Source organism: Trematomus bernacchii, unplaced genomic scaffold, assembly GCF_902827165.1.
Source record: "Trematomus bernacchii unplaced genomic scaffold, fTreBer1.1, whole genome shotgun sequence".
NCBI lineage: Eukaryota > Metazoa > Chordata > Actinopteri > Perciformes > Nototheniidae > Trematomus > Trematomus bernacchii.
Window position 1 is genome coordinate 10,638,557 of NW_022988050.1, and position 22,630 is coordinate 10,661,186.

A 22,630-nucleotide genomic window follows, 5' to 3' on the forward strand; every position below is an offset into this window, starting at 1 on the left:
TTCAGTGCTTTTTAGCATCCTGGCCACATTAGACCAGGTCCTGATCCAAAACCACTATAGCTAGACTCATCAAATCTGGACTGGATTATCCCAGAGAGGCTAAACATTCTTTATAACACAGTTTCAGATTTGTGAAACCTTAATTCTATTTGTGAAAATACAAAAAAGGGAGATTTCAGTGCTTTTTAGCATCCTGGCCACATTAGACCAGGTCCTGATCCAAAACCACTATAGCTAGACTCATCAAATCTGGACTGGATTATCCCAGAGAGGCTAAACATTCTTTATAACACAGTTTCAGATTTGTGAAACCTTAATTCTATTTGTGAAAATAAAAAAAGAGAGATTTCAGTGCTTTTTTTACATCTAGACCACATTAGACCAGGTCCTGATCCAAAACCACTATAGCTAGACTCATCAAATCTGGACTGGATTATCCCAGAGAGGCTAAACATTCTTTATAACACAGTTTCAGATTTGTGAAACCTTAATTCTATTTGTGAAAATACAAAAAAGGGAGATTTCAGTGCTTTTTAGCATCCTGGCCACATTAGACCAGGTCCTGATCCAAAACCACTATAGCTAGACTCATCAAATCTGGACTGGGTTATCCCAGAGAGGCTAAACATTCTTTATAACACAGTTTCAGATTTGTGAAACCTTAATTCTATTTGTGAAAATACAAAAAAGAGAGATTTCAGTGCTTTTTAGCATCCTGGCCACATTAGACCAGGTCCTGATCCAAAACCACTATAGCTAGACTCATCAAATCTGGACTGGATTATCCCAGAGAGGCTAAACATTCTTTATAACACAGTTTCAGATTTGTGAAACCTTAATTCTATTTGTGAAAATACAAAAAAGGGAGATTTCAGTGCTTTTTAGCATCCTGGCCACATTAGACCAGGTCCTGATCCAAAACCACTATAGCTAGACTCATCAAATCTGGACTGGATTATCCCAGAGAGGCTAAACATTCTTTATAACACAGTTTCAGATTTGTGAAACCTTAATTCTATTTGTGAAAATACAAAAAAGAGAGATTTCAGTGCTTTTTAGCATCCTGGCCACATTAGACCAGGTCCTGATCCAAAACCACTATAGCTAGACTCATCAAATCTAGACTGGATTATCCCAGAGAGGCTAAACATTCTTTATAACACAGTTTCAGATTTGTGAAACCTTAATTCTATTTGTGAAAATAAAAAAAGAGAGATTTCAGTGCTTTTTAGCATCCTGGCCACATTATCATTATCACATTATCCTGGCCACACACATGGCCTTTTTGATCAAAGGGAGTGGTCACAGGGAAAGCTGCTGTGGCTGAACACAATAGCCAGATTCAAAGGACAATCATGGGATGCATTTGGGACTGAGGAGGACATGGTTGTTTCTCGACTGGACTACCTTCAAAAAACAGAAATAACCCAAACGTGCCAGAATGTGGCTTGCCCTGTCGCCAAAAGGACATGCAACTCAGTTGATATAATGTAAGTATTTCCCTATTTTGTGAAATTAAATTAATATAATGTATTTATTAAATCAAATGAATGTACTTGTAAGCAATAGTATAATTTATTGCATCCAAAAAGAAAGTCTCATGAGTTAAAGATTGCAGAGATTGGTCATATTTAAGTTAATTTACTTGTCTTTTTCAATTATGTTTTATTCCCTTTCAAGATGTGCAGATTTTGGGAACATACAGGCTGATGTCGACAAGTGGGCGAATGAGTCCCTAAAAGTTCTTCCTTGCAAGAGGTAAGTACCATATGTATTTCAGATAATTCATTGTAAAATGTATATGCCAAACAGTTCCATTGATCTACATTGTAAATAAATTATTGAGGTATGAAGACCAACTATATCCCTCGCTGACCTTGATGAATCACTTAGATATGTGACCATTGTCCTGTAACGTTCAAATGTTATCAAGAAAATTGAAATATTCTGAACCTAGTCGTAGGAAGTTAACACAATTGAAAGCAACAGGACAATATCACCCATATGTTTACAACTTCACTGAACCAATTTCAAGCCTTGCAATCAAGGGTGATCAGGATTTATTTGTTAAAGTTTCAATGCTATAGAGGTCTTATGTATGTTGGGTCTATCATTTCATTTTATTAAGCCAATTATTATTTATTTTTCCTTTTATCTCAACAGAGGTTTGAAACAATGCACTTTTAAGGAGACAACAGTGCAGCGTGTCTTCGTGCATGGAGAGCCTTGTATTTTATTACTTTCAGTAATAAACCAGGGGAAGCTAACCAACAAGCATCATCCTACAGCCTTGCCACATCTGGTTACAATTCTTGGTGGAATGTAAGACTTACATACAGTCATGTCTTTGGCTGTGCTCAAATGTTGCTGTCTGTTTTAACTTGTTCCATTTGTTTATATTGCTATTTCACACAGTCTTTGTACAATACTCTTGTCACAAAGGTATGAGCCAGCTGCTGTGACATATCACCTGGGGCCTGCAAATCACTTTGTGGCATTCCACAAATTGGGTTTAGATAGAAGCTGGCATTTCTATGATGGCCTTAAAGAAAATGAAAAGCCTGGAAGAGGAGATACCGTCATCAAAGAGACGACCATCCAAAGAAAACTTGGGGCTAACTCCCGTGTTGGCCACATTGTTATGGTCCGGGTAAGTATGGACAGCTAATTAAGGAAGAATAAAGTCTTTACTTCTTAAAGTTATTCTAATTTTTTTGTTGCAAATAAAAATTCAACAGATAAGTAGGTATACTTATATAAACTTAATGTATTTACAGTTGCAGGCAAAACATTTAAACAGGAAATTAAATATAGTCTATAACTAGCATTGTTCAAGTTTACTTTAAGCAACAAGCTTTGTTTGCCTAATTACAGTATGTCATCTTGAGTACTAGGATTGCTTGGAATGTGAAAGACATTACAAGATTAGAAGATAACACTTTGGTAACAATGGTATGAGAAAGTTAGTTCATTTTAATCCTGTCTTCTCTAATCCCTCAGAAAAATAATTGCTATTCATATTTTGCTTTAGGACAAAGCAGCAGAAGCTGTTCAAAGTGGATGAAAGACTGAAGGTTAGCCTATTTCTTTATCTCATGAACCTGAATTCCTTTAACATCTCATTCATTTATTTGTTTGCTATGAAACAGTATTTAAGATACGAAAACTTAGTAGCTAAATAATTATCACCTAAATGAGGAGCATACACTTATTTTTATTTTTATTTATTTATTCATTTGTTTAACAGGGACAGTGCACATTAATTAACATTGCTGTAAACGTGCCAGAGTTAGCCAAGAGGCTATTGTTCATCTGTTGTCCCTGGACAGATTTGATAAGTCAACCTAAAACATATTTCATTTAAACAAGTAAATACAATCAAATTAAAACATGCAACATACATTACTGGAATACTTAAATAAATAAAAAGACAGAATAATAAAACAAAACAAAAGAACATGTTAAAACACAGACAGTGGGTTGTAAGGAGCAGAAGATTGTGTCAGTGTTTCAGAGCTGATTCCTCACTAACCATGTTTTGAGTTGGGATTTAAATAAACTAAACGTAGTCTGTTCTCTGATTGTAGATGGGATTGAGTTTCAGCTCTGTGAAAACCTGAGTGGAGTCCAGCGACAGCTGAACTACATGTGTCTGTGAAAAAGGCCTCTGCTCAGATATTAAAGGATGGAGACCCTCTCACAGCTGCATACTGGACTGAGTGTCATGGTTTTGGTTTGTTGTTTTCATTTTCGGTTTTGTTATGTTAAGTTGTTCCTTGTTTTCTTTTGCCATTCAGGAAAATAAAGCTTGCTTTTGGTTACCTGACCTTTTAGTCCTTTTACTGCATTTGGGTCCTATTTTAGTTGTTCTGCTTTATGATTGTAATGCATGACTGTGCCAACATGTGTCTCCTCCTCCCTGCTCTTGTTTGTAGGCTGCACCTGCTTTTCAGGAGACCAGGCCTCGCAATTATGTTCTTTCTGCCAGTGCATCAGCGGTAAGACTCCATCACAAACTGCAGGGTCTGTCACCCAGCAGGAGCTAAGCTAACATGCTAACAGGCACAGAGCCTTAGAACACCACATACTCCAAAAGACAGATGATGTAGCTCACATCAGGGCACAGAGCTGCTGCAGCCTCACCTTGAGCAGCAGTCAAAAAAGCACTGAAATCTCTCTTTTTTGTATTTTCACAAATAGAATTAAGGTTTCACAAATCTAAAACTGTGTTATAAAGAATGTTTAGCCTCTCTGGGATAATCCAGTCCAGATTTGATGAGTCTAGCTATAGTGGTTTTGGATCAGGACCTGGTCTAATGTGGTCTAGATGTAAAAAAAGCACTGAAATCTCTCTTTTTTAATTTTCACAAATAGAATTAAGGTTTCACAAATCTGAAACTGTGTTATAAAGAATGTTTAGACCCTCTGGGATAATCCAGTCCAAATAAATCGGCTATGCAGCGATTTAAGAGGTTCAAACACGGAGGATTGTTCGCTCAGCGCTGTAAATTAAATTTCCCTTAACTTTCCCCTTAACTGCCAAATCGGAAGCTCTGAATCGGAAGCCAACTTCAGCGTCGTATTTAATTCCGGGGGAGAAATGCTAACGCTAACGTTAGCATCGGCGATCTTTTCTACTTCATGCTATCTGCACAAATGGTTGACATTAAACATTAAAACGACCAGGCAGTTCAGAGAGAATCAAAGGAAGGCAGGCAGGCAGCTTTGCATGACATTCTTCAGGACGTGTTTCATTGTGGTGATAGTCAATCGTTTGTTGACAAGACAGTAGTGACGGCCATCTTGGTGACGTGTGTTGTTGACCAGAGATGTAGTTCATTTAGCGTTTCACACAAACAAATGTGTTACTTCACAGTTTTACGACAAATTTTTTTTTTTTTGACTTGCAAAATTATCTTTTAAATTGACAAACACCATATGTGTAATTCGTGGCACAATTCAAACGGGATCGAAAGATAATCTTTCTCTCTCCATTGACTTCAATGCATAACTTTTCCGAAATAAGGTCCCATGGAGGTCCACCGGAAGGGGAGGGACTTCGCCACTCTATAGAGGAATTAAATGGTGTATTATAGAATGATCACACTGGTGACAGTACTATTCAAAGGGTTCACGAAATATGACTACTACTCTTACTGTTTAACATTTTGGGTTACTTAATGTTACTTCATGTTAAGGCTAATAAAAATGACAAGGCTGTAATGCTAACTAACGTGCTAGCTACTAGCTAGGTAGCTAACTTGATCAAGCCACTCCTGGTCGTTTCATCAGACGGGAAGCAAAAGAACGAGCAAGACCCATTGCTGGTATAATAACAACCTGGTACTAAGCACACAGGCATCTTGTTAAAGTTATCTTATCTTAGCCAGCGCCATATAGATAGATTATATCTATATTGCGCTGATCTTAGGTATCTGAATGGTGGAGGTAAACAATTGTGACATCACTTACGCGACTCTGGGATTTGTAGTCTTTCTAGTTACGTATTTTTCATAGTCTTATATTTCAACAGTTTTACGACAAACTGTGACTTTTTTGACATGGAAATGATTTTTTAAGATTGACAAACATCATATGTGTAATTCATGGCACAATTCAAACGGGATCGAAAGATAAGTTTTCTCTCCCATTGACTTCAATGCATAATTTTTCCGAAATAAGGTCCCATATCCCGGAAGTAAGTGGGAGGGACTTCGCCACTCTATAGCCGTAGCGCCACTTCTGTGACGTCATAGAAGTGTTCAAATCTGGATCAGTCTGTATCAGATCAGACCCTTTTTTAGAGATTTGGGTATGGAGGAAAATAGAGAGGGTTGTGTTTTCTGACACTTGGTGAGTTCCCTGGAACACCGGGGACACATATTCATGTATAAAAGACGTACAAAAATGCATTTTGCATGATAGGTCCCCTTTAAATAAGTAAAACCACACCCGAACATTAGAATTAAATATTTTGATCTAACTAATCGAGACAATGTGGTAGCGTGGCCGAGTGGTCTAAGGCGCTGGATTTAGGCTCCAGTCATTTCGATGGCGTGGGTTCGAATCCCACCGCTGCCAAAATCTTTTCATCTACTTGATATTTTATTAAAATACAGGTTGTAAATAAACGATACCCATCGATTGAGTTATTTATAAGATAGAGAAAACATAAAGATATTCTCTTGTTATGAACTACCTAAATGCACTACAATCACTCCCACATCATGCTCTTCAATCAGCTGAATTTCTTGGGCATGTGGCCTACCTAGCTTACTCCCAATGAAACAATTGACAACCCCCAATATATCCGGGTATCAATCAGAATGAAAATAATTGGCTTGATTACAAAATTCGTTTTTTATATCCACCTTTATAAATAAATTAACCGTACAGTAACTGTTAGCAAACGCCGGCTAACGAAGTGTAAACAGAGCATCAGATAAACGGAGTATTTGGAATGCTAATAGCTGAGTTAAACTTAATGACAACTCGATACAACAGTTTAAATGAATCCTACACTTAAGCAATAGCTCACGACAGGCCATGGTATATGCTCATTATATCACAGCTAAGGGGCGTGGTTCGGCCCGACGCGAAGCGGAGGGTCGACAACCCCCTTAGCTGTGATATAATGAGCATATATCACGGCCTGAAGTGAGCTATTGCTTTTATAAAACGGTTACCAAGTGTGGCAATATGAAAGAAAAATACACACTCTAATTTAAATAGTTTTTATTAGTAAATAATGATGTTCAAAATAAAATAGTCCCTCTGTTGCCTTCTGCACGAAACATAGTGCGAGGTGGTTGCTATGCAACAACACTAACAACAACTAGCGAACATATTAGACAGAGAGCGTTGATCCATTATTTGGCTATTTATTTACATTAATGTGTATGTTGCCGTTTATTGTGCACCCACTGAAAAACTGTCCAGCATCAGTAGCATAGCTTACGTGGTTACTTGTATAGGCTGAGGTTGTTCTAGGCTGTTGCTTTGCGTGGCGAGAATATTGCTCCACTTTCTCCGGTCCCCGAGATTCGGCTTCCAGTAGCTCTGGAGAGAGCTTTTGCACCTGTGGCCACTAACGGTCATAATTTCTCTGCTTTGTTTCAAGACCCGCATCAGAAAGCTTTTGAATGGTGATCCTTTTCCAGTTGGTCTACCTGCTCTTCACGTAGCTCTACATGTCGTCGTTTAGGTGCTTTTTGTTCTGGAGATAGGCACTCCTCAATCCACTCCTCCATAGTAAGACCCCCCGGAGGTCGAAGTTAATCTTAAATGTTTTTGCGGACCTTTTTGATTACAGATTTGAAAACATGGTTGCTTGCTTTAAAAGTAGCACAATTCATTATATCAAACCTTGGAAAGTATCTAAATATCCCTGCCCTAATGCCAAAGGAACTGCACACTGAATATGTTTTTGCCGTTTGATGTCTATGTCTGGACCGTTGCGTAAAAAGGAGGGTTTCTGCCCCGTTACTTCTCCGCTGCTTTCTTGTTCCAGTTTGAAAAGCAAACTGCTTGCAGTTTGCTTTTCAGCCCAACTGTATACTGTTTATCTCAGACGCGGAGGGATACTGACTTGTTGTGAAAAGTAACTTACAATTCTACCCGTGGTATACGCTCAGTATACCACGGCTAAGAACCAATCAGATTGCTTGATTTTACTTGTCCGTTTTATAATGATGGTTATATCACATACAGAACTGTAGTAAGACTCACCGTGTTAATATCGACTTTTAAACTTTGATAGCGTCCGTTGTTTTCACTTTGTACGCCCCCTACGAAAACAAAAACTCTCTAACATTGCCTTCTATGCTTCAACATTTCTCCGCCGTGATTGGTCAAATGCTGAACGAATGTTGGAGCAACGAACATAATTGGCCAACAAATGTTGGCGCTCGCCCTCTCATTGGCCAACGAATGTAGGAGCTCCCACTCTCATTGGCCAACGAATGTTGATTGATTGATTGATTGAAAAGTTTATTAACAGCTTGTATATTGGGTACAGTACAGTACAGCTCAAAACATACAATTGTTAAGGGGATGCAGACCAGAGAAAGACTTTCGTCTTGTTTACATCAGGGTCCCCCATTTCCAATTCATCATATCATTTAAGACATATAAGACATATTTGACATACAGATGGCTTATTTACAATTTACATACAGGTGTTTTTTTACATATGGCTTATTTACAATTTTCATTTTAGATTTCGTTTTAATACATCCTAACCGGATATTTAAGACATACCAAGTCTACAGATATACAGTTAGTAACAGAGTCTAAAATGCGAGTACCGGTATATACATAGATGGGGGGGGGAAGCTGTCCATTGTACGACAGGTTGAGATTTGTACCATTACCGGGGCCAGTTTTGCAATGCTCTCCCCCGAAGGTGCTCTTTAAGAGAGGTTTTGAAGGTAAGTATAGTTTTACTTTCCTTTACAGTTGTGGGAAGAGCGTTCCACCTTGATGTGGCATAATTGCGAAACGTGTATTCCCCCTTTTTTGTGCCAAATCTGGGTTTTACATGATTTGTGGAGCTCCCTCTGGTGTTATGATCATGGTATTCCTTGACCTTTGGGAAGAATTTTGACATGTACATGGGTACCATAGAGGTGTAGTGGATCTTGTAGACCAGGCCCATTGCAAGTAGCTGTACTCTGTCGTCTACTCTAAGCCATCCTAGGTTGTCAAAGTGGGCAGAGGTGAGGTGGGTTCTAGATGAAAGGTCAAGCAGTAGTCTGACCAGTTTATTTTGCGATGTTTGAAGTTTTATTTTTAGCGCCTTGGAGGTGCTATGGTACCATGACGTGCAAGCATAGTCATAGTACCCTTGAATGAGTGCTCCTGCCAGAGTTTTCAGGGTTATTTTGTTTACCAGAGAGGAGATCCGGTATAGGAATCTAGTTCTTTGATTGACTTTTTTTATTACATTGGATGCCATTTTGTCACAGGAGAGGTTTGCCTCAAGAATAGATCCTAGGTATGTCATTTCCTTCTTACTTGTGACAATAATGTCACCCACTGCAACTGAGAAGTCGTCGGATTTGCTGAGATTATGTTTCGAACCGAAGAGAATGGACTCTGTTTTACCCAGGTGTAATGATAATTTATTATCGGCGAGCCAGGTGCAGATTCTGCCGAGCTCGGAGCTGAGGGTTTTTTCAACCTGCAATCTGCTCCTGTCAGAGACCAGCAGGGCTGAGTCGTCCGCGAACAGGAACAAGTTGCAGTCACATGCTGATGACATGTCATTTGCATAAATTAGGAACAGTAACGGACCTAATATGCTTCCTTGTGGAACACCACAGCTCACTGGGAGGGGGGGGGGACAGAGTACCGTTTACCTCCACCATCTGTTCTCTCCCCTCCAGGTAGGATTGCATCCAGCTCACCGATAGTTTATCAAAACTAATTGCTTTTAGCTTGTCAATCAGAATGGGGTGATTGACAGTGTCGAAAGCTGTTAAGGCTCCAGTCATTTCGATGGCGCGTGTTCGAAACCGACCGCTCCAAAAATATTTTAATTTGCTTAATATTATATCTAAATAACGGTTGTTAATACATGAAACCCATTGATGGACATATTTATAAGCAGAGGTGGGAAAGTATTCAGATTTTGTACTTAAGAAAAAGTACAAGAGTGTAGGAATACAAGTAAAAGTCCTGCAATCCAAATGCTACTCAAGTAAAAGTAGAAGAACTTGGCACCAAATATACTTAAAGTACCAAAGGTAAAAGTATTAATTGTGCAGATATATCACATGTTTCGATAAAAAAATATTGATGCGTGAGTGTTATGAGAGCTGGTAAAGGTGTATCTAATTTGATTTACTTTGTATACTGCAGCGTAGCTTGTGAATTTTACTCCAGGTGTAATTCATGTCTTGAAGTGGTGTTTAAATGTTACATTATTAATCCAAATCTGCAATGTTATTTAAAGTATTACATAAATGTATAGTGGAGTAAAAGTACACTTTTTACCTCTGAATTGTTGTGGAGTAGAAGTACAAAGTAGCATAAAATGGAAGACACAAGTACGTCAAAATTGTACAGTACTGAAGTAAATCTACTTAGTTACTTTACACCACTGTTTATAAGATAGAGAAAACAAAAATATACTTTTCTCTTGTTATGCACTTCCTAAAATCACTGCATAGCAGTGCCATCTTGTGGCTGTTCAGTTACTGCGTTCTTGAACTCATTCTCACTAACAATACATTTTTATGACTAAAAAGCAATAATGGAAGATGAAACGTCTGTCAACAGATGCATATATGTCTACTGAGCCCTGCCACTTCTAACCAGAATATGATGTACACAACACAAAAAAAACTCTCAATTTAAATATCTGCAACCAAACTCTTCTATCTTGGCCACATTTTCTTTTATAAAAGGAGGCTGAGATCAAGAAATAATTTTTCACAACAAAGAAAAATAATTAAAACTAATAAGAAATCCTTAAGTTTTTATGTTGTAATATTGTTATTGCACAAAATGGAGCAAGTGTACCCAATATCTTGTTGGCTTTACACTGTGTCACTTCACTGAAAATATAACAGACATTATAAATAAAAAAGGAAACAGACTGTTTCTCGAGAGAGCAGTTCATCACATTTAATAAGAATCACAGAAAACTTAATGAATTGTGATGAATAATGATATAAAGATTCAAAAAGTGACTCCAAGTATACAGTAATTGTCGCGTGTTTGACATCCTGACGTCTCTATCTAGATTGGTCTGTGTACTTTTTCTACGATCAGTCCTGGTGATAAGAATACATATCTTGGAATAATCAGGTTTTACTGGGCCCTGACTTTTTCCTTTATATGCTGCGAAGCCACAAGTTGCATTTTCTGGATGGCTAGCTGCGTATCTTCAGGAGAAATCCCAAGATGCCATACAGCCCGTACTGTATTAGAAAAATGGGGGTACATGAGAACTTGTATCCCCTGTCCCAGTGCTGCCTCCTCTCCTTCGCCAACCTCAGCCATGCGAGCACAGAACTCAGAGGGGCTTAAAGTGGGCTCCTGTATACGGAAACGCAGGATGTTTGTCTCCACGGTGGCCATGTCTACAGCGAATACAGCAGGGTCACATTCAAGCAGAGCTGGGAGGAGAAAAGAAACGAGAAAAAGTTACAAGCAGTGAGCTAATGATTGATCTTTTATAGACTTTATTATGAGCTTTACCTTGAGCAAAGGTTTTTGCATTGTGGTGATCTTCCTCCAGTCTTCCAACCATCTCTAGTAAAGACAGTTTTCCAGCTGCTGCAAGGATACCAGCCTGCCGCATCCCCCCACCCAGGGCTTTACGGCACCGCACTGCCCGGGTTATGAAGTCTTTGGGTCCAGCCAGTATGGTTCCCACCGGGGAACCCAGACCCTGTGACACACGTAATGTAAAGTTGTATTTTGTTTGCCTCCAAGTTTTTTGTTGGTTCTGACTCTGTTCACATAACATTTCTCCCCCAAAACTCATGTTTAGGTCCATTCTACTCAATGTTATACTTAATTATCATTGATGCTGCTGTCATGACACCTGAATTTCCCTCTGGGGATTAATAAACAAAATGTAGGTTTATGTGTCCTCTGTGTGTGTTTGTGTTTTGCAGTCCCACCTTGGAGAGGCACACACTGACGGTGTGTGTGTGCTGCAGTATGGTGGATGGAGGCAGCCCCATGGCCACAGCAGCGTTCATCACCCGGGCTCCATCCATGTGAACTGACAGACCATATCTATCTGCAAGAGCACGGACCTTGGAGATGGAAACAAACCTGTGAGCGATGCAGCATCTTCCATTCTGTTGTGTTAAGGCAAGTATCATGGCTACTTTCACATGTTGACACACAAAGGTTTTATCTACCAGAGTACCATGGACAGATAATGAAAGAATGGTACATAAATAGTTTTTAGCAATATACTTCATATACCTATTCTACTTTATTTGATTTAATCATGTAATGTTGAGTATTCATTATAAACGTGTTTGATCTTAATTTATCTTATTCTCATATTGGGTTTGGTTTTTATTGTGGATTGTCAAGAATGTGATGTTTGTGTTAGATGTATATCCCTCGGTCAATGCCAAGTGGATCCATTCAGTAATCCATCCTTAAAAATAACACAACATATTGTGCTCCTGACTCTCCACACACACCTCCTGCAGGAAGGTCAGAGGCAGCACTCGCCCTCCCTGTATGTTGTGTGTGTTCTCCACACATATGAGGCGTGAGCGGGGGTAGTGGGGGTCTGGGTACCCATGGCGGATCTTCGATTCTAGCTGCTCCAAGTCAAATGATCCATCGGGCAGATTGTCCACTGTGGTGGCGTGGACACCAGCAAGCTGTGGTCGACACACAAACATGCAATTAATTAATGCAATGCAGATGATAAGGAAAAATGTGCAGAGGGCCTGCCAACAGGTGGCTGCTCACTCACCTGTGCACTCCCTCCCTGCTCATAGATGTGTAAATGTGACAGATCGCCCACAATCATCTCATCGCCCCGCTCCCTGCAGTGCACCATCACTGCATGATGATACGTTTTTTATTATCATTCAGACCTTTTGAAAACCAACTCAGGCTCAATAAAACTCACCTGCTATGAGATTACTCATGGTCCCAGAGGGAACAAACAGAGCGGCCTCCATTTGAAACATCTCAGCTGCAATTTCCTGCAACTCTGCACAAATCAGAGAATTATATAACAGTCCCAATTACACACTAACTATTGGATTACTAAAACATTTCTAATGTAAGTTCAGCCGACTTTATTGGTTTTAATTGTTCTTTATTTTACTTTCAGATTCTTTGTAAAAAAAAAATTGGTATTACTTTTTTTTAAACTATTATTATTCCATAAAATAATAGCTTTATTATTATTATTATTATTATTATTATTATTATTATTATTATTATTATTATTATTATTATTATTATTATTATTATTATTATTATTATTATTATTATTATTATACGGTCCTTAAATCAAACTTACAAAAGAACGAGCGTTTAAAAAATGCATGAATCATTGTGTTCATGGTTCGGTTCTTACCGTTAACACTCGGGTCTTCTCTCATAACGTCATCTCCCACCTCGGCCTCCGCCATGGCCTGCCTCATCGCCGGCCCGGGTTTGGTCACCGTGTCGCTGCGGAGGTCCACAACCCGGACATGGGCCGCCTTGCCCGGCCCTGGTTGGCTGGCCTTGCCGCTGTTGTAGTAGCCGCGCGCGGAGCTCCGTCCCAGCAAGACAGCTGCTGCATCTCGTGCACTGAGCGTTTTTTTGGAGGCGACAAACTCGTGGTTTACAAGTTTACTCAAAACTCTGCAGGAAAACATTTTCAAAGACATGATGATGCTTCTATAACCATGTTCATGTCAAGTTTGTATTGAACTTTGGATCGTTCAGTCTCTATCGATAATCATTGACTGCAAGGAAAGCTAACAGACAACCGATCAGCTCATCAGCATGCACAGAGCAGCGAGAGCCTCAAGGTGGCGTCACGATCACAACAAAGCTAATTATAACCCTGCTGCTTTATTAACTCTGACAGTATGTTCCGAAATCTTTATACTTCATTCAAGAATTGTCATTCAAAGCTGTAGCCTTAGTATAATCCAGGCAGTGAACTCAATTATGGAGTGACTACAGTCGTATCCACAACAGACCTGCAAACAATTAAAATGTGTTGTTTTTCATATAGTTGTTGAAAAAAAGTTGTTAAATTATGAGGCTTAAGTTTCTGATGTTATTGTTGCTCCGGACTGAGTAACATTTAAAAAGGTAGGCCGACCAGAATATTAATGCTTTATATTTTGTTACTGTACATTAGTATTTCAACATGTATATTTTCTACTTTTTTATTGCTATTTTATTTCTATTTGAGATGTTTACATTGTGGATTGTTTATTTATAGTCTTTTAATTTCTCTAATGTACAATGCCTTGTCTTTTTATCATCATTTTCTATTACAAAAATGTAAAAGTAGGAATAAAATGTGATATAAAACATTGAAAAAAAAAACATTTAAAAACCTAGAATCATCAAATGTTTGGCTTTTAATGATAACAAAAAATAAATAATTCACGACTCAATTCATATATTGCTGACCCAAGAGTTAGAGAAAAGTCTTGATCACTGAAGTAGACTGAAGCCATGTTTAGCAACAGCAATAGTATTTGAAACCAATTAATACAAAGTAATTGATTTATTTTCATCACTATTTTGAAGCACCTGCATACTTGTAATTATTGAAATCAGTGATGAATACTGAACATATTAATGTTTACATATAGACACACATCCTCACTAACTTGGCTCACTTGAATGACTTTTTTTCTGCTGAAAATATACTCAGACTCCTTTAGTTTTCCCCAATTATCTTCAAGAATATGTCATGTTTCTATGTTTCAAAGTTAACTCTCACAGTGTCCTGCATGAAGTGAGTGGGGCATGCATGTGTGTAAATGTCCCTCTGTGCACCAGTGTGTGTATCCCTGGCTGTGCCAATGTCTATGATGTGTTTACCCTGTGAGATTCTTCAGGGGTCACAAACCTGCTTTTGGCTTGACCTTTATCGCTGCGCTAAGCTGTTAAGCTAATTCCACTTAGCAGTCACCCATCATCCATTTATCTTATGGTAGAGGGCGAAAAAGGAGGGGAAAGCATGCCAACAAAATCTCGACCTCCCTACGCACACATAGACATGACATGATGGCAGAGGTGGATGGTAACTAAACATTTACTCAAGTGCACTTAAAGGTGGGGTAGGTAATTTTGGAGAAACCAGCTCGAGTGCGCAAGAATTTGAAAATACACAGCCGGAAAAAATCTGCCACTTCCTTACAGAGCCCCTCCTCCAACACACACGAACGCGCACATGACCAATGAGGGCACGAGATAAGTTTGTGCACAGATGGAAGTCTGACAGGCAGGTAGGCCATCCAGTTATTTTAGCCGGGCCGGCTAAAATGATTGGTCGTGCTTTTTACAGTACTACGGCTTCCACAGATGACATTTTTTTATGGATTTTTTGTCAAAAGCACTTAAGATATTCATTGCTATCGGGATGTTAAGAGCATTCCATGGAATATAACAAAAAGTGTATCTCGAGCCGGTTTCTCAAACTTACCTACCCCACCTTTAAGTACAATTTTAAGTTACTTGCACTTTACTTTCCTTTTCATTCCAGTTTCTATGTCTATATTTCATAGGGACAAAAACAAAAGCTCAGCAAATACTGATTTCAGACGAATACAAACTAATACTTAAATATTAAATAGCATGACAGTCACAGGAGTACATTTTCAGATTTTTTATAACGATCCTGTTTAATCGTTCATCATTTTACATAAGTAACATTGCAGGGCTTTGTTTTTATAAAGTATTTGTACAGTGTGGCATAATTACATTACTTCACCACCTCATTATAAGGCAATGGGCTCGGGCCCAAACAGAATCGGTTCTATCCTCTATATTCACTTACAATCAGAGGTGGGAGAAGTACTGTACTGTACAAGTAAAAGTCCTGTATTCAAAATGTTATTCAAGTAAAATTACAAAAGTATTAGCATCAAAATATACTGAAAGTACCAAAAGTAAGAGTACTTATTATAAAAATTGGTCAATTTCAGAATAGTATATATTATATGTTCTGATTATAATCATTGATTAAAGTGTGATCAAAGCTGGTAAAGGTGCAGATAGTTTTAATAATTTTGAATGTCGGGTAGGTTGTGAATTACTTCCACATTTGAAAAGTAACTAAAGGTATTAAATGATGTAGTGGAGTAGAAGTATAGCATAACATTGAAATACTCAAGCAAAGTGCAAGTATCTCAAAATTGTACTTAAGTAGCCTACAGACAGTACTTGAGTAAATGTACTTAGTTACTTAAAACCACTGCTTACAATAAAAGCCCCAGCTACCTCATGCCTCCTGGAATAAGTCAGTATTTGGAGGGTAAGGCTTGTGGGAATGTATCTGCCATGGACTGAGATTAGGCAATGAGGGAGGTGCACCCATAACAAAACATCTCCCTCCTCCCTCTGACACTCACTTTCTTTCCCTGACCCACAAATCTACATCCACACACCCCTCCCCTCACACACAGTTCCCACTCACATGCTTATGCTGTCTTGTCTGATGTTAATCACTCGATAAAAGTCCCAGTGTGTGTTATCAGGACCGCACCGCTGTAGTTAAAGTTCATATTGCCAGTAACAGAGCCAGGCTTTTATGAGCCATAACAAGTCGTCATTAAAAGTCATTAGCAAACATCAGCCCCGTAAAAAGGCCACAGTGGGTCTCGGGAGCCCCACAAGAGCCGTGAACGGAGAGAGATACAGATGTAAGCAACACAGGGCAGCGATGAGGAGCTGATGAGAGGAAGAAAGTGAGGAGACGAGGAGGACTTTTTTCCGGGATCACTGCTGGCTCCTGTAACCTCACACTTTCACCATGCGAGTGTGTGTGTTTTGTTTCTCTCAAATGCCTTCCAGCATTCCTTGCCGAGCGTGGAGAGGAGAGAGTGGTGTTTTGGAGAAAATATTGAATTAGAGAAAAAAAAGAGGCAGAGAGGGAGAAATGAAGGAGAGGGAGAAATATTGACTCCTTCTGGGAAGGAGCGAGACGGCAACGCCTTTCCAATAACCATAAACCCACTGGGCTGAAAATAGACGGGCCGAATGAATAAACGAATGTGTTCATCCCACATGAGCTCTTCTCTTTCAAAGAAGGAGGGGATTGGAGGTGACCCCCCCCCCCCTCCTCCTCCTCCTTCCCTTCTCTCTCTCTCACTCCTCTTTCACTGAGGCCATCATTTCTTCACCATGACGAGAGATATTAACCGGAACAAAACAGGTGTTTATGGGAAGCCTTCCCTCAAATGAGGTTTCTCATACGCGCACAAAGACACACACACACACACACACACACACACACACACACACACACACACACAAACACAAGCACACACTTGGCTCTGCAGTGTAAAGGTGTCGACATCACTGCCATGCCAAACAAGAGTAACATCTGTTTCACATTTCACAGCCCCCCCCCCCCCTTCATAATGTCATTGGCCATGAGGACGCGCTTTACTTTACACACACACACACACACACACACACACACACACACACACACACACACACACACACACACACACACACACACACACACATGCTTTAAAGATGCTATGAGGCTTAATTCCTTCTTTTTTTAAGAGCAGAATTTGGGTATTTATCTGTCACATGGACAACTGAACATTACACCCATATGTAATTGTTGATGATATCATTACTGCAGGGATTTGATTGGCAGATGTGCACCAAGTAGCTCCTGTTAGTTTGGCTACTCGAGAACCTGTTTCTTCCTCAGACTTCTAATACTTTGAATAATGTCTGTTTGAACGTTACATATTTCTTTGATGCATCACATGTCCTATAAGGAAGCGAATAAATTATCTATAGAAAGAATATTCCACATTAACTTACAAACAAAATTTCTGGCATATTGGCTACAAATAGCGTAAAAAAACACATCGTTTTTAACAAAGATTTTAGATATTTATCTTTCTCCATCCAAATTCTATGGCAGTGAATGGATTTTCTTTAGTGGTCCTCTGAGTATTGAAAAATGACATTTGAAAAATCACTTCTTGCTTGCACTGAGCTCGCACTGAACTTAAATAGTCCAAATGAAAATGGATGGATTATAGTAATCAGAAAATTGCCTCTAGAAAGACACAAAGGAGTGCTCCGAGTGAATTTAATCCACTTCCATATAACACATGAATTATATACCACTTGTGGTAAATGAAAACTTTTGTTTCGTAATTTGGACGAACTGTCCCTTCAAGCATCGTGGTGAAGAGAGGAATTGTTTGACAGTATGAGGCAGGGTTAACCAGACCATCAAGATTACCCGCTGTAGTAATCAGCTACAACCACTACTGCTGTGTGCACTCATTCATCTCATCCTTCATTCATCCACTCACTTCTCTTCAATCAGTCATTTCTCATTTGGTTCATTCAGCTGTAATTATATACCATGAACCACATGTACAATTCACTTCCGAGAACAGACGCATCTGTCTTTTTTAGACCTTTTCTCTTCAACATTCATTTAGCAGACCTTCAGTTCACCCCTCGCAGCGTTCCTGTCTCCCTCCTGACCCTCTTTTCCCTCCTCCTCTTCTTCATCCTCCATTCCCACATTGCCCACTCCTCTCTCCCTGTCTCTCTCTCACTCTCTGGGAAGTCATGTGACTTCTCTGCAGCTGAGCCCTATAAACCAGCAGTACTTGGGGGGCTCAGTGTCTTTACAGCTCTGTGATTGGCTCTTGCATTCAGATGCTGTACACTGCTTGGCGTGCACACACACAGTGGACCCCCTGTTTTCTTCTTTCAAGAACAAATGTGATCACATTAAAAAACATTGTGTATGTGTGTGTGTGTGTGTGTGTGTGTGTGTGTGTGTGTGTGTGTGTGTGTGTGTGTGTGTGTGTGTGTGTCTTAATGCCACCTATTGCAGGAAAAGGAGTATTTAAATTAAGCAATAACTTTTCTTTAATGATTAGGCTGTTCTCAAACTCACTTAAGTATGCGTACACATGCACACTGAGCCTGAGAAGTGCCATTTGTTTTATATTGGGGGGTCCATGCTGTGGCAGGTCAATGGCAGAATGGACTTGGTGCAGAGGGCTCAGTCTTGAGGCTTGTTTAATTCAATCGGATCCTTGTTGAAATAAAACAGAGCAGCCTGTTAGTTATTGGCAGAAAAGCGCTGCTGTTCATATTCAAAATGTCCATTTTGGATTGAGGGTTTATGGGAGTTTTAATTTGCAGTGAAAACCTTTTAAAATTGAGTGAATCATTTGTAAACAAACCCCAACTGTTATTTTATAGATATGAAGGTCAATATCTGCCTCTGATCTTCCAGTTAGTGCAGTATGTGTCGCTTCAGGGAGGCAGCGCGTCTGTTAATGGATAAAGGAACGCCGAGGGCAGTGGAGCCTCTTTTATGTCTAAATTATGTAACTGACTCACGGCAAAAGACTGACACCTTGCCACACACTTTTTCTACTTGTGCCAATTCGTACAGTTGATTGTAATGTTCACCTAGATAAGCAATGTTTTGTGTGCTTTAATATGTGTTTGACTCTCACAATGTGTTTAAAAGTTAAAGTGGACCTATCATGCTATATTTGAATAATATAGTGTAGGACCATACCTATATAAGGCATATTTATACTTTTTTTTTTTCAAATACCAAACAGATCATGCATTTTAGCCATGCCTCATTTTGCTCAATTTGACATTTTTTAGCCCTGTTTTTGCAAGGGCTGATTCTGTGAGAACAGCACCACCTACAGGCCTGGCATATGTACTACAGCGTCTCCAGTGCTTTTGAACGGCAATGGCCGTGGCTGTCTCCTCCTGATTGGTGGAGTTGGCCCAATAGCCGTAGCGCCACTGTCCTGACGTCAGGACAGTGTTCAAATCTGGATCAGTTTTTATCAGATCCGTTGCAGCCCCTTTTTTAGAGATTTGGGTATGGAGGAAAATAGAGAGGGTTGTGTTTTCTGACACTTGGTGAGTTCCCTGGAACACCGGGGACACATATTCATGTATAAAAGACGTACAAAAGTGCATTTTGCATGATAGGTCCCCTTTAACTTTTACAACAGTTACATTTTGAATGCATTAGATTCACCTTCTTTTTTCTTCCATAATTGTATGTAACTCATGGGTTCATTCATGACCAAAGAAAAACCTTACTCACCACATATGTATGTGCATATGCTGGTGCTTTTACGCACGCGTGTGTCTGCTGCAGTCTAAAGTTGAAATATTATGCAGTCCTGTTTGCTGGCCAAAGGGACACAGTGACACCTGAGAGTGTTGGAGGGTTTGGTCTGAGTCCATGCTGTTACAGTAAGTCATTTGGCACTCGAGCGTCTCTGCCGCTACACTCGCACAGCTGTGAGTGGAGAGCAAAACAGAAACAAAAGATGCCTCTTGGATAAAACAATGTGAGTGTGTCTACTTGTCGTAAATGCCTTTTACAACCTGTTTTGTACAGGTCATCCCAGGTTTTCGTTATTCCCGCCAGTAACAACATGGGCACACCCATCCGTTAGGCCTTCCAGGTGTTACTGGAAAATCATCACAATGATTGACTTTCAGATGCAAAGAGAGAGAGAGAGAGAGAGAGAGAGAGAGAGAGAGAGAGAGAGAGAGAGAGTGTGCGTGCGTGTGTGCGTGTGTGTGTGTGTATAAAGTAAGTAAGTCATACAAAATCCCTATACTAAATCAAAGGTCAAATGTACGCTAGAGGGTCTTTGAGCATGTTTCTCTCAGTTATTGTATTGATGCTGCAAATGGAGCTGCTGTGACACAAGTCAAATTTCAGACTTGATCTGACCAATAAAGTATCTTCGTATCGTATTACCTAACGATGTACGTGCAGTTGCAATTTAAATTGGGATTCTTTTGGTTGTTTCTTGGACAGTAATTTTAGCCAGGATGCTAACGGTAGCCATGTTGCTAACGATAAATGAGATCCATCTTCTTGTTCATGTAAAAGTCAATGGACAGAAAATATGAAGGCAATTTAACAAATGACAGTGTGTCGTGTTGTTCGTTCTCTGATGGAAATGGAATGATGATCCAACATGAGCACCAACCAATACTACTTGGAAAAGCTCAGGGGCGGGGATGTATCAGTATCTGCTTTTTAAAACTTTATTGATCCCTGGGGGGACATTTTCAAAGTTACCTGGCAGTATATTAAGTAATTATAATGAGCTCAACCTTTACTAGCTGAAACATCAAAGTAATGAACACATTATTGGTGCAATAACTACAATCAAATGTTGCAATTATTATCATCCTTAAATTCTGGGTAATGATGACTTTTAGTATATTCAATTCTAATACTTTTGTACTTATAAAATATTTGAGCAAACATATTTCCTCATCGTGGTATTACTTGATTTAAATCTGATTTGAGTACTTCGTCCACCTCTGTGTGTGCTTTTGGGGGGATGGTGGTATATATTGAGCATGGAAAAACATTGTGGTTTGAGTGTGTCACAATGAGGTGGGCAGTCAATGAGGTCAAGACTGGCTCATGCATGCACACAAATACATGCATGCAGACATTTTGAGTGCATTTGACCATCTGTATGCTTCCCATATGGTTTTTATTGATTTGTGTCCCTGTTACTCCCCTCCTGCGCCCTCGCTTTCTCCCTCTGTGCGCTGATGTTGGAGGAATGATGGAATGCTGGAGGGTAAATCTCTGGTTTCCTGGAAGCTGCTTTGGCTTTATCAGAAGCGGCTGTGACAATACTCCAGCTGATGGGCCAACCGAACGTCTTTCCTATAAGCGCAGATCAGCCAACAAAAAGCCTTCCTGGAAGAAATAATCAGCAAACCGGAGCTCCTTCCTGGAAGAACGCTGTGGATTGCTCGTTGCAGGGTATACTCCTAACCCTTTAATATTCTTTCCACCTTCCAGGCCGTTGACATTGGCATGAGCTCAATAATGCAATGAATACAGAAACTGTTAATACCACTTGAGTTTTAATCAGACTGCAAGAATGTTATCAGTCACTTTAAAAAACATTTGTTTCACATTTCCTTTGAGTTGAATACACAGTGCCCAAACTTTACTGTGAATCTTTTGATTGTTGAGAGAAAGAATATAAAACTGAGCTCAGTTGTTTGAGAGTCTGGGGTGTTGTGCTTGGCCGGGGACAATGTTGACAACTGTTGAGCAGGACACAGCAAGTCATTACCCGAAAAAATGAATCATGGTGGAAAGACTTTCTATGAGTGTGTGAGTTTCACGAGAGGCAAAATATTCCAGCCCCACTAACCAGGCAACTATGGGGAACATAACATGAGTCATAGTGAGCTGAGCTGGCTTATTTAGACAATGTGTGTGTGTGTGTGTGTGTGTGTGTGTGTGTGTGTGTGTGTGTGTGTGTGTGTGTGTGTGTGTGTGTGTGTGTGTGTGTGTGTCTGTGTGTAAAACTGGATTATTCTGGTTGGATTTTGGGAAGAAGGCTCATTTCTGTTTGTCCCTGGAACGCAATTTTATCTATAATTGCCTGCTCCGTCTTCTTCCCATAAACAAGTAGTGTCAAACTCACACGGAAACCCACAACCACACAAACAACAACTTTTGACACACATGTTTTCCTGTAAGTGTCATAGTAAAATAAGGAACTATGGAACGGAGCCTTTGGATCATTGTAATTACCTTTACTGAGGTAACCTGTAAAAACAGGTTGTGTGTGTGTGTCATTCATCAGGATTTTTTTACTAGTGTTTATTCTTAGTATACTTTAGTAAAAACATTAGTAGTTGATTTAAGACAATAATTTGGTGCGTAAAGTACTCCTTTCACCTTTTTTACTGAAGAACTGCTCTGTTTTTTATTCCAGTCTCTTCAGGTAGAGTTCTCATCTCTCCTCTTCTCTCTCCCTCCTTCTCTCACACACACACACACACACACACACACACACACACACACACACACACACACACACACACACACACACACACACACACACACACACACACACACACACACACACACACA

At 39.6% G+C, this 22,630-nt stretch overlaps 1 protein-coding gene, 2 long non-coding RNA genes and 1 other non-coding gene across 4 annotated transcripts; 3 read left to right on the plus strand and 1 right to left on the minus strand.

The window, feature by feature from the left end:
* The first annotated feature begins 1,219 nt into the window (after positions 1-1,219).
* Positions 1,220-2,539, plus strand: LOC117473936. The gene is made up of 4 exons (XR_004555072.1): positions 1,220-1,490; positions 1,681-1,758; positions 2,164-2,322; positions 2,443-2,539. It is a non-coding gene; the product is annotated as an uncharacterized LOC117473936 (long non-coding RNA).
* Positions 2,540-2,557: 18 nt separating this feature from the next.
* Positions 2,558-4,133, plus strand: LOC117473937. The gene is made up of 3 exons (XR_004555073.1): positions 2,558-2,650; positions 3,032-3,074; positions 3,588-4,133. It is a non-coding gene; the product is annotated as an uncharacterized LOC117473937 (long non-coding RNA).
* Positions 4,134-5,999: 1,866 nt separating this feature from the next.
* On the plus strand, positions 6,000-6,081 carry trnal-uag. Its single transcript has one exon. It is a non-coding gene; the product is annotated as a tRNA-Leu (tRNA).
* A 4,381-nt stretch (positions 6,082-10,462) lies between these two features.
* tha1 (threonine aldolase 1) lies at positions 10,463-13,367 on the minus strand. The gene is made up of 7 exons (XM_034118951.1): positions 13,070-13,367; positions 12,614-12,697; positions 12,455-12,543; positions 12,174-12,359; positions 11,634-11,771; positions 11,206-11,398; positions 10,463-11,123 (listed from the first exon to the last, which is right to left on the minus strand). Exons 1-7 carry the CDS (start codon positions 13,365-13,367, stop codon positions 10,816-10,818), a joined length of 1,296 nt encoding a protein of 431 aa, XP_033974842.1. The 3' UTR covers positions 10,463-10,815.
* Positions 13,368-22,630: the final 9,263 nt, after the last annotated feature.